The sequence below is a fragment of the Equus quagga genome, chromosome 2 (genome assembly GCF_021613505.1).
Source record: "Equus quagga isolate Etosha38 chromosome 2, UCLA_HA_Equagga_1.0, whole genome shotgun sequence".
In the NCBI taxonomy this organism is placed as follows: domain Eukaryota; kingdom Metazoa; phylum Chordata; class Mammalia; order Perissodactyla; family Equidae; genus Equus; species Equus quagga.
This window is the reverse complement of record NC_060268.1, coordinates 22,583,165-22,595,093: the sequence shown is the minus strand read 5'-3', so window position 1 is coordinate 22,595,093 and position 11,929 is coordinate 22,583,165. Positions and strand designations below refer to the sequence as shown.

Here is an 11,929-nt window from a genome sequence, read left to right as displayed (position 1 = left end):
GAGTTCCTGTGGCCCAATTACAACAAGACCACTCAGCTGTGTGTGGGGGACCCGAAGGAAAAGAAGTCTTCCTATAAGGTGAGTCTAGGCATCTACCTAGCTTGGCTCTGGGGAGAGGGATGTTTTGGGACTTTCAAACCCAAGCAGTGGAGACTCCTTCACCTCCTACACTCTGATCTTTCTCCTGGAAAGAAAAGGGGGGCGAAGCCAGAGTGGGGAGTCACAGGCCTTCTGGGAGCCTACAAGGGGACTGAGTAGCAACCAAACATGGTGCTCCATCCAGATCATGAATTTGCAACACTCTGCCCCACGCCGGGCAGCAGGTGTTAGAATACTGCTCCCTGGGTGTGCAGCAGGCAAACCAGGTGGCTCCTCAGAGCTGGCTCCCATCTTGGTTAAGTGGCTCACCTTCCATGCTGAGTGTCCTCCTCACCTGCCTGCTTCCATGTCCTTACATGGTAGACCAAAGCAGAGTCCCACAGTGCCCTCACGGGAGAGGATCTGGCACCCTGGAGAGGGAGCCGCCCCTTGAGTGAAATGAAGCCATGACAATGTCCAGGGTCAGGACTGGGCAGCTGAGGGCCCCAGAGGGGCCTGCCCTGCTCTCTGATCTCCCACATGGAGGCCAGGCCAGGCGGTCTTCACTGAGAGGGCACTTGGGATGCAGGTGGGCAGGAACAGGGAGCACAGATTCAATCCTCCCTGCTCTCTGTCCACAGGGGGACTCCGGGGGCCCTCTCGTGTGTAAGAACGTGATCCAGGGCATTGTCTCCTATGGACCAATACTCGGCATTCCTCCAGGGGCCTTCACCAAAGTCTCAAGTTTCCTGCCCTGGATAAAGAAAACCATGAAGGGGCCGGCCCGGTGGCGGAGCGGTTAAGTTCGTGCCCTCCACTGTGGCTGCCCAGGGTTTCGACCCTTCAAATCCTGGGCACAGACATTGCACCGCTCATCAGACCATGCTGAGGCGGCATCCCACATGTCACAACTAGAAAGATCAACAACTAAGAATATACAACTATGCACTGGGTGGCTTTGGAGAGAAAAAAAAGGAAAAACGTAAAATCTTTAAAAAAAAAAAAAAGAAAACCATGAAAAGCCTCTAACTGTAGGAACCAGCCCACCTTCTCTGGAGCTGATCCACAATGACACCAGTAACTGAATAAATGTCCTTGACCTGAGCAGGAAGGGCTGGTTTCTTGTTTATTCACTGACCCTCATTCACAGGCACCAACTCTGTGCTTAGAAGGCCAATGACGCAAATCTGCTGTTTTCTGCTTCTTCCTCTTCCCCCTCCCCCCACCACCTCGCCCAAACCTCATGCAAATCTGTTACCCAGCTCCTTCTGACCCTCACCTTTCTCTTGGCCTGCCCTTCTGCCAGGGCTGCAGCTGAGCACCATCAGGAGAAAACATGAACCTCTCTGGTATTGGGGCTCAGGGTGAACTTTTGGCCTCCTTCCCTGTGTTATATGGCAGAGAGGAAGGGGGAGGACACCATGGGTCCCTGACACCCAGCAGGCACCCTGGGGCTGCAGCTCAATGGCATAGTCACACACACTGGGGAGCGCAGAGGTTGCCTGAGCAGGACATTTCTCTCCCATAGCCAGGGAGCTGGCGCGCAATTAGCTTGGGTCCCTGGAGAAGCTCCTCGTTCTCACCCAGCCTGAGTTTCCTCCCTGCCCTCCTGTGACCTTGGGGTCCAGCTTGCCCTCCAGTCTCCAGGCTGCCCCTTCTTCTCCATCCCTGCTTTCTACTGAGAGATCTCAGTGTCCACTAACTCCTGTCCCCTCCACACAAGCCTGATCTGAGTTGGCCCCTTCCTTATAACCCTCTTGCCTAAGACACCCAGAGCTCCGTGTGATTCCAGCAGGGCCTCTCCCCTGAGATGCCAGGCCAGCTCATGCCCTGTCCTAGAGTGCCACAAGGAACCAGGCTTGTTCTGGCAACAGGTGGGACCCATGGAGGACACAGCAGGCAGGCTGTCTCTCCAAAACCCCCGCCCCATCTCTCACTTGGTAAGGCCAGCTCAACTCCTCACATCCAGCCCAGTGTCCCCCGAAGTGCTCAGGGCGCATTGGTCTCTTGGTCATTCAGTAACCTGAGTACCTTTCAGCCTGTCCCTCTTAGTTACTGCTGGCCTCTAGGCTAAGACCCCTCACTGGTCACCTAGGCTGTCTCAGCCTTTTGAGTTAGCCCTACCCTCTCTGCAGTAGGACTGGAAAGCACCATTTTTCCATCAATAAAAAAACACACCCTGATTGAGGTCCTAGGTTCCCAGCACTGGGGATCCCCAGTGGACCTAATACAGACTCTGTCATCTGAACCCGAGGGACACTGACAGTGGGAGTTTCACCCAAATCATGTAACTCTCTCTGCCTCCTCACATGAGTGCACATGGCCTAGATCTCGTGGGAAATCCACAGGAATAAAGTACTTGCGTTCTGTTTCTATTGCTGGTCACAGTTCGTGTGAGCATGAGCACGTGTGACTCTAGAGCAGCAGGCGTGGGATTTGGAAATGACAGCAGTCATTTAGTTTCTAGGGGTGAAGTCACCACACTCTGTCCACTGCAGCATTGTCTTCACCTAGAGGAGAGGGCAGCCCATAGGGAGGGAGAGGGGCAGCGAGGGCAGCCTTACCTTCATTTGCCTAAAAGTAGCAGGTAGGAATGTCATTGTACAGATTCAGATGGTAGGCAAAACTGTATTATGTATTTGCTTGAAGGCAACTAGAGTCAGACTCTAAACACCCATCCAACTGGAGTGGCAGGAAAGCTGATCCCTGTGGTTACTGTACCTCCTGCCTGCGGAGAATCAAACCAGAATCAGGGAGGTTCACACAGTATGGAAAACTGGAGAAAGGCCTCTCCTCTGTAGACCATCATGGTCACTGCTGCATCCATAGTATCCAGACCACCCAGATTTTTTGACTTTGGGACGGTTTTGGCTTAGAGCCCACACATGGAGTACAGGATCCTTTGCTGAATGAGGATCTCCCTGTGTTGGGCTCAGCTCAGGAAACACTCCCAGCAGCCATCTCTCCAAGGGCTTGCCGCTCATATGGGGCACGACCTGGGAGCTGAGCATACGTTCCAGCTCTGAGCTCCTGCTCCAAACACACACAGCACTACCCTCTCACCACAATGGGTATGTACTCTGTGGTCATGTAACCCTCTCAGGCACATCTTTCTCATCTTTTTCTGCACAAAGCAGGCAGCAACACAATCTCTTCATGACTGCAGACAGTTTCACAAGAGGAGAGCAGTGAGGACACAGAGCTCTGATCTGGAGCCGAAAAAATATCTTTGTATCTAAGACATACTAAGCACCTGGCTCCTTGATGGAAAAAGACAAAAAGGAAAATGCCAAAAGCAAAACAAAAATAATATCTGAAAACTAGCCCAGCCACATGCATATTGAGTTTAGATATGACATTTACTTGAGGAAATGGTTCTGTGGTTTGGATACAAGTTTGAGGACCCTGCTGCAGGTCTTCCTCCTGTGAGAGATGAGGGAGGGACACAGTCCCAGGAGGGGGCAGTGGCCGACTGAAGGGGCCACAGAGTTAGAACAGAGCCTGGACTGAGCCCAGGCGCCCTGACAGCCAGGTCAGCTAGAGCCCTGACATGTTGTCTAACCCCCGCCCCGTGATGACTTCCTGGCATCCCTGAACAAGAGCTGAGCTTCTGCTCAGACTCCTCCCTGGAGAGGAAACCTCTGGGCTGCTGTGCAGCCATTCTGTGACAAGGATTCCAGCACCTCGCATGGTGAGCTGAAGTCTGCTCAGGGGCACATTTGGATGGGCGTGGGTGAGCACCCTAATCACGCAGATTCCTTCAAAACTCCTTTTTCTGTGGAAGTACCCCCTGCCCCACCCCTACCTTTGAGGAAACAATCCTTCTGTTCCACAAGTACCTCTGTAATGAAAATTTAAATGTAAATAAATAAAAGATCTCTGGAATGACCTCAAGGAAATGCGTCTACTCACCCAAACCCACCTCCATCTCCCCTCCTTCCCTCCAGACCCACCAGAAGAGCTGGGTCCCAGGATGGCAGGGAGATAACCGCCAAGCCAGCTCCTGGGGGAAAGAGGCCCAAAGGAAAGTGAGATCTTGCTAATTTGTTTGCGAACATGTCTTGGGGTGGCTCTGCCTTCCTGCCCACCACCGTACTTCTGCCGGTTCCCCCTTGTGGACTTACAGAACTCACAGGGTTGATTTCATGTCTTGCTATCCCACACAACACTGCTTTTGTCCTACAAACACATTTCACCATAAAAGAACTGCAGCCACTGGTTCCTTTTCATCATATGCCTATTGCTAGACTACATTCCTCATCCACAGATTCAGGAAGCTCAGTGAACCTCGGGGAGGGCAAAGGAATCCACATGTAAGCATATAATAGTCAAACTGGTAGAAACCAAAGATAGGGGCCCCCCCAGCAGTGCAGTGGTTCAGTTTGGGTACTCCGCTTCGGTGGCCCTGAGTTTGCTGGTTGGGATCCCAGCGCGGACCTACACACCGCTTATGAAGCCATGCCTTCCCAAGCATCCCACATACAAAAAACGGAGGAGGATGGACACAGATGTTAAATCAGGACCAATCTTCTTCAGAAAAAAAAGAAAACAAATATGAAGGGAAAAGGCTGAAAGTACACAGATAGGAAAGCAATATACATTGCTTTAAGAGAAACAACAATAAGAGTAACAATCAGCTCTCATCAGAAATGATGAAAGTCAGAAGACAGTGAGATTGTTACCGAACCTGAGGTGAGTTCACTCACCCTTTGCACAGCAAGCCGATCTCTGACACTGGGTGTGGTGAAGAAAGTAGGAATTTTATTCTTGCACAGCCCTGAGCAAGGAAAGAGGGCAGCTAATGCTGAAATCCCCAACTCCCCGAAAAGCTAAAAGGAAGGGTTTTTATTTGGGGTTTTAGGTAGGGGAGGGGGAGCATACAGCCTGGCTGGTCGGAGCTTTCCCACCAGCCTGTGTTTGGCCTTGAGACACTTGCAGAGAGGAGGTAGTCCGTGACCTTGCTGGTCAGCAGCTTTCCCACCAGCCTGTATCTCTTTGCGGGAGGAGATGATCCAGGTGCTTGTCCTTGAAGATGTCTGTCTCCATGGAGGGTAATGGATTCTGGTGCCAGGAAGCCAGAGAGTAAGCATGGAATTAGTGTTTTGGTTTTAACCTCATATATGCTGGGTTTAATGTGGGGAAACTGATATCAGGGTCAGTATCCAAATGACATTTCTAAATGATTGGAAAGAAATAGGCTACCTCTTTCTGGAACTCTATGTTCAGTGAACATAATGTTGAAAAATGAAGGCAAAGTAAAGACATTTTCAGAAAACCAAAAATATGAAAATTTGTTGCCGTCAGACCTGCAGCACAAGAAAGACTGAATGCAATTCCTCAGGCTGAAGGGAAACGATCTCCATCATAGGCAGGAAGGACAAAAGAGAAATCAAATTGTGAAATGTGATGAAATATAGAAGACTTTATATAAATTTCTTTCAAAGATTAATGACTCTTTAAGGCAAAAGTGCTTTAAGATTTATGGAATACAGTAGCAAAATGTATGAAATAAATAACTCAAAGGGTGAGAAGGAGGATAAATGGAAATATTTTATTTCAATGTTCTTATATGAAGTGGTATAACATTAATTCAAAATAGACTGTGATATGTGAAGGATGCATATTGCAATCCTAGAGTAGCCACTAAAATATTATATAGAGATATAACTAAAAGCCAATAAAGAAGATGAAAGGAGATACAACAAAAGAAGTCAGGAAAAGAAGGGCAAAGGAAAAAAAATTAATCACACAAGTAGAAATCAAATAGCAATATGATATTCTACAACCTAATCCTATCAGTAGTTGCATTAAAAGTAAGCAGATTAAACACTCCAACTAAAGGGCCGAGATTGTCAGTCTGTATAAAAAATGTAAGATAGGGCCCGGCCCGGTGGCGCAGCAGTTAAGCTCGCACGTTCTACTTCGGCTGCCCGGGGTTCGCCAGTTCAGATCCCGGGTGCGGACATGGCACCGCTTGGCAAGCCATGCTATGGCAGGCGTCCCACATATAACTTGGAGGAAGATGGGCATGGATGTTAACCCCGGGGCAGTCTACATCAGCAATAAGAGAAGGATTGGCAGCAGATGTTAACTCTGGTCTAATCTTCCTCAAAGAATAAAAAGCAAAAATAAAAATAAATAAATTCTGTTAAAAAAAATGCAAGACAAATTTTGTGCTATTTACAGGAGACACTCAAATATAAAGACATGGATAGGATGACAGTAAAATTATGGAAGAAAAAGTAAAGACATATCCTGCAACACCAATCCAAAGCAAACAGCCTTGCCCATGGAGTGTGCTCTTTAATTTTAGAATTTTTGGCCACTTATGAGTTGAAATAGAATGTCTTGGTAGAGTTTTTGTTTCCACTTTTTTCCATATTTTATTTCCATTTCTCTTAATCTGACTGAGCTGAGACTCTTCATTATATTTTAATTATATTTTACTGTGGACTGCCTTGTCTTTTGCCCATTATTCTGTCAGGTTCTTGATCTGTTTCTTCTGAATTTTCAGAATTCTTTATATATTAGATAGATTAGCTCTTTAATTATGATATATGTTGCAATAGTTTTTTTTTTCCAAGTTTGCTGTCTGTATTTTGAACTTACTTACAGTGCTTTTTGACATACAAGTTAAAAATGTTTTTTATTTACATAACGAAGTTTATTTATCAATCTTTTCTTTTAATGTTTCTGTATTGAGAGTCATTGCGAGAAAAGCTTTCCCCTTTCAAAGTTTATAGAGGAATTTACCCATGTTTGTTTCTAGTGTATGTATGGTATTATTTTGTATATTTAAATCTCTTAGCTATTTGGAGTTTATTCTGGTGGTTTGTGTGAAATGTGACTCCAACTTAATCTCTTAACAAATCACTGTCTAGTTGATCCAGTGTCATTTATTAAAAAGTCCCCAATGATTTGAAATGCCCCCTTATGAAAAACTACATTTCCATACGTACTGGGGAATGTTTCTGGATTTCCTATTCTGTCTGATTGGTCTCTGTCTGCTCATGAGTCAGAGCCACACTGTTGTCAGGAAAGAAGTTTTATAAGATGTTCTTAATATCTGACAGGTTCATCCTCTCCCTTACTAGTCTTTTTTCTTTTCGTCGTAACGTTCCTAGCTAATCTTCCTTGCTTATTTTCCACATAAATTTTAGAAATCATCTAGAACATGTGTAACAGGAAAAAAATTGGTATTTTGATAGGAATCACAATAAACGTACATATTACTTTGGGGAGAAATCATACATTCTGATGTAGATCCATCCTATCTGAGAACTAAGCCTAGCTTTCTATAACTCAAGTCTATTTTTGTGTTTTCAGGAGTATTTAAAACTTTTCCTCAAACAGATTTTTCACAATTCGAGTGAAGCTTTTCCTAGCATCCTGGTTTTTTGTTACTACTAACAGATTTTCTTTTCAGTTATATCTTCAAACTGATGGTTTTTGTATATGTGAAAGCTATGGGTTTCCTAATTTTAAAACAATCTCAAGCTTACAAAGAAGCTGCAAGTACAATACAAAGAACTTTTGTTTTCTTGAGCCATTTGAGAGTAAAGTTACTGACATGGCGCTCTGTCACTTCCCAAATACTTTACTGTGTAATTTCTACAAACAAAGACATTCTTCTATAACCACAATCCAGCCATCAAACCCAGGAAACTTACATTGATACCATCAATACTGTCGAATCTTTAGACAGCTAATCATTAGTCTTACTATGTTTACTTATTTGATTAATCCCCACAGAGATTTACATAACAAACCTTCCACATTCCCATCATCCCCTATGTGGGTCCCCTCCTTCCTCCATATAGGCTCTGACATTCCACATCAGCAGCCGCTTTGTGCCAAAGCCCACCTAATCAGCCTGCTCTGACAAACTGCACCAGCCTGCCCCCCTGTACAGGCCCCTGTCTCCCCACTTGAGCTCCGATACCACCTACTAGGCCAGCCCCTAGTGTGAACACCCTGCTCACCCCCCTTGGGCATCCACTCCCTGCACTAGGCTGCCATCCTCACCTCACAGGTAGTCTGACACCCCAAGCTGTGCTGCCCAGTGCAGGGTGTCCGAGCCAACGTCAGGTGAGGAGGGTGTCCACACAGGAGGGAGGCCTGGTGTGAGCACCTTCCCCACCCCACACAGGCACCACTTGGATGCCTCACTCTGGTTCACTGTGGCTCCCCTGCCAGACTCACCATTGACATTGTGCTTGTTTCTTTAACTAAGGTTCTATTGCTTTTTAAGAGAATTGGAATCAACATGTTTAGAACATTTACAATCCCGTGACTCAATCCTCTTTTTCCATCATGGGGATATAATCAAGAGAACTCGTTTAGAAAATAGTACCAGGCTATCAGAAATGTCGTTCTCTGGGCAGTGGTGTGAGAATATTGCTTTGGCTCCCTGGCATCCATTCCTATTTCAGGTGGTATCAGTAATTCATTGAGGAGAATAACTTTGGGGAGAATCAGCACTCTTCCATTCTCAGGACCCAGGATTTGGAGAAAGCAGACTCCAACCAATCAAAGGCTGTGACCTGGGCTTAGACACATCAGAGCCTCTGACCAACTCTACAGGCACCTAGAGCAGCGTGACAGATTGTGCTTTGCTGGGATGGCCTCTGTATACCTTCCATCCCACAGGCTCTTCCTAAAGGACTACAACACTCCTCCCACTCACAGGCAGGGTCTATGCCCTTTCCTATTTAATTGGGGCCAGGGGTGCCTTTTGATTGCCCAAGCAGTGAAATAGGGTAGAATGGACGCATTATGATTTCAAAGTCTAGGTAATAAAAAGAACATAGCTTCTGCCTGGCTCTCTTTTGGGAGATGCTCACTCTGGGGAAGCCAAGCATCATGATGCATGGAAGACCCAACAATCCCATTCACAGAGACTACTGGAGAGGCCCTCATGGAGAGGAAGGGACGTGCCGAGGGGACAGCCGGCACCAACCACTGGGCATGTGTGAGCGAACCTTCAGTTGATTCTGGCCTCCGGGCTTCAAGCCTCCTCTGATTCGAAGGGGAACAAAGGGGAGCTATCCACACTAAAACTGGACCAAAATGCAGATTTGTGGACAAAATCAACGTGGTTTGTTGTTTTGAACCACTCGATCTTTAGTAACTGGAGCAAGACTCCCACTCCATCCGTAAATGCCTCTGACCATGGCTTACACCAGCGTTATCTGATCACTTTGGCTTTGGCTTCCCATCAGAAGCAAGGAATCTCATCTCAATGTCCCCTAGTCTCACACAGAAAGGTGCTTCATAAATGATCATCCTCAATAATGACATCCAAAGAGAGCCAAGAAAATGAAGATGTTCTTGGATCTTCACCACAGGTTGCTGGGGCTCAGATACCTGCTACTGGCTGATCAACATCCCCAACATCCTGAGAGCAGCCGGCAGTTCCTGCTTTCTGTGAGTATGGTCAGCACTGAGACAAGAGCTGTGAGTGCTTGTGTGGTGACTGATAAGCTCTAACTCCACTGAGGCACGAGGACTTGATCAGACAGCAGTGTGAGGTGTTCAGAGCGAACCTTATGTGATAAAGGCCACAACACTGAGGAGACACTTGGAGTTAGATGACAAGGAGGAAGCACCAGCAGCAGTGACCTGGGCAGCCTTCCTGGGGAAATGTGGCCCCTGCCACTCCTGGTGGCGTGTCTTCTGCCCCACAGGGGAAAGGCAGGTGAGTGACTGTCCCTACCAACAGAGGCCCAGCATCATCCCACACTGGCTCAGCCCTGCTCAGGTACTGCACTCAGACACATCCTGGTGTTCGTCCATCCCAGGAACTTTCTGAACTCCAGGTCCAACCTCCCTCAAAGACCAGCAAATCTGATGCATAATGAAAACTCAGCAGGAATGGCAGAGCGGAACACTGTTCCCCACAAGGGCCAGCAGATACTGTTCCTCCCCAGGCCCTACCCTTGTCATCTGGAAAGTGGGTTCTTTTACAAAGGCCTCTGGAAGGAGGTTGGAAGCTGGGAATGAGAAATAATTAATGCCCCAGGAAAGGGCAGCTTGGAGAAAGCGGCTGGCTTCTGAAATCAAAGTAGGGCCCACTAGCTTTCTAACTCAGTGACCTACAATCTATCCTCCAAATCCACTCCTTTCTCCAACCTTTGTCACTCCCATGCTGCCCAGTAAAGAAGCTAAGGATCCAGTTGATCCCAGAGCTGGCGGCATCCCAGTTCTCTTAACACTGATGTTCGGCTGGATCAGTCTCAAGGTCTCTCTGGTAATTTTTCAGTCAATGGGCCCCATAGCTTTGGAAGGCTCCATCTTGCCTGCTGCTCAGAACCTACCAGGGCTATCCAAACCTACCCTCCTCAAACGCTAACTGGGAGCCATTCCTTTGGGCAGACAAGATATTTACTGGGCACCTATGACCTGTCAGGCTCAAGCAGATACAGAGCAAACACAACCCAGCATCTTGAGCTCATGTTCTGAATATTACAGACCAGCAGCCACTGAGGTCAGGATAAGAAGAGGGAGGAGAGGACCCAGAGAACGTCAGGGAAAGGATTTTGCAGGATTCAGCAGGCCTCCATCATTTGTTCCAAACACCATTCCTGTCCGCCACACGTGTGACTACAGCAGGAATTAAGGACGAAGGCTGCTCTTCGCTTTGTCAGAGAGAGAATTTGAGTCTGGAGGGTCACTAGGCAAGCCAGAGTTGCCACCCCAGGAACCTGCAGGGCCTCCTTCTTAGTTGTTTCTGGCTACTAAAGACCGCACTATCTGCCACTCCAGCTCCTTCCCACCCTTCTCTCTTTTGTTCCCAGTTCCCTGCTCCAGCCTGTGACTCCATGAGCACAGCAAGCAGGGTAAAATTTTCTTTCAGGGAAAACCATCAGAGGCCATGAGGCCAATCCTTATTCTTGTCCCTATCTGGCATTTCTTCTGATCCAGATGCAAGAGAAAAGAAAAAGCTGCAGGAGTTTCCTCAAGTGTGAGGACTTTGTGCTGACAGCAGCCGCTCTCTGCTGAGGAAGGTGAGGAGCAGCGTGTGGCCCCACCCTTCTGGTGACACTTCACAGAGAAACTTCTCATGGGCTGCAGAGCTGGGCCACCTAGTAACACAGAAGAGCCCTTCAGAGGACAGGGAAGCTTTGGGGAGAGAGGAACAGGTCAGTTCAAGGGGCCTGTGGAAGAGACAGGCTGGTCAAAGGTGCCATCGGGAGGAGGCTGAGGTCGTGCTCCATGCCCAGAGTGCACAGGGGAGCAATTCACGGTTTTGCTTAGACACAGGCAAGCTCTGCATCTGACTGAGCACCCGGGATCTGCTCCAGGAACTGCCACCCAGCATGGAATGCCAAGAAGCAGAGGACACGGGGATGCTCAGCCCCAGGGCCCCACCCCTGTAATTCCTCCCCACTCCAGTCCTGCCATGTCCCAAGCCGTCCTGCCTCCTTCATGGCTCCTGGGGTGCATCTCCTGTGACTGCACGTCCCACTTTGCTCTGTGCAGCTTAACCCACTTCACCCTGAGGCTCCACAACATCCAGGAGCAGGAAAGGACCCAGCAGGTCATCCCTGTGAGAGGAGCCATCCCCCACTCAGACTACAAGGCTAGGAATTTCTCCAAGGACATTGCATTTCTAAGGGTAGGGCACATTCTCCACTGGTTCTTGCACACTTTAATCCTGAAGTTTTGAATCCCCCATGACCTCACTCCTGTCCCTCCTTCCCAGTATGACCCCTTCACTTGTCTCAGGGCTGTGGAGAAGTCAACCTGATGACGGTCCCTGGAGTCTTTGTGAATTCCTTTCCTCTGCCCTGAGCTTGAAGAGGAAGGCCAACCTGACTGCCTCTGTGAGCCCCCTCAGGCTGCCCAGGAG

At 48.0% G+C, this 11,929-nt stretch overlaps 1 protein-coding gene across 1 annotated transcript in view; it reads left to right on the top strand.

The window, feature by feature from the left end:
- The window catches only part of LOC124234969 (granzyme B(G,H)-like), a 12,689-nt gene extending 11,717 nt beyond the window's left edge, over positions 1 to 972 (top strand). The window contains exons 2-3 of the mRNA XM_046652678.1: positions 4 to 78; positions 720 to 972. Coding sequence (XP_046508634.1) covers positions 4 to 78; positions 720 to 881 — 237 coding nt within the window. The 3' untranslated portion in view covers positions 882 to 972. The remainder of the gene's footprint in view (positions 1 to 3; positions 79 to 719) is intronic.
- Positions 973 to 11,929: the final 10,957 nt, after the last annotated feature.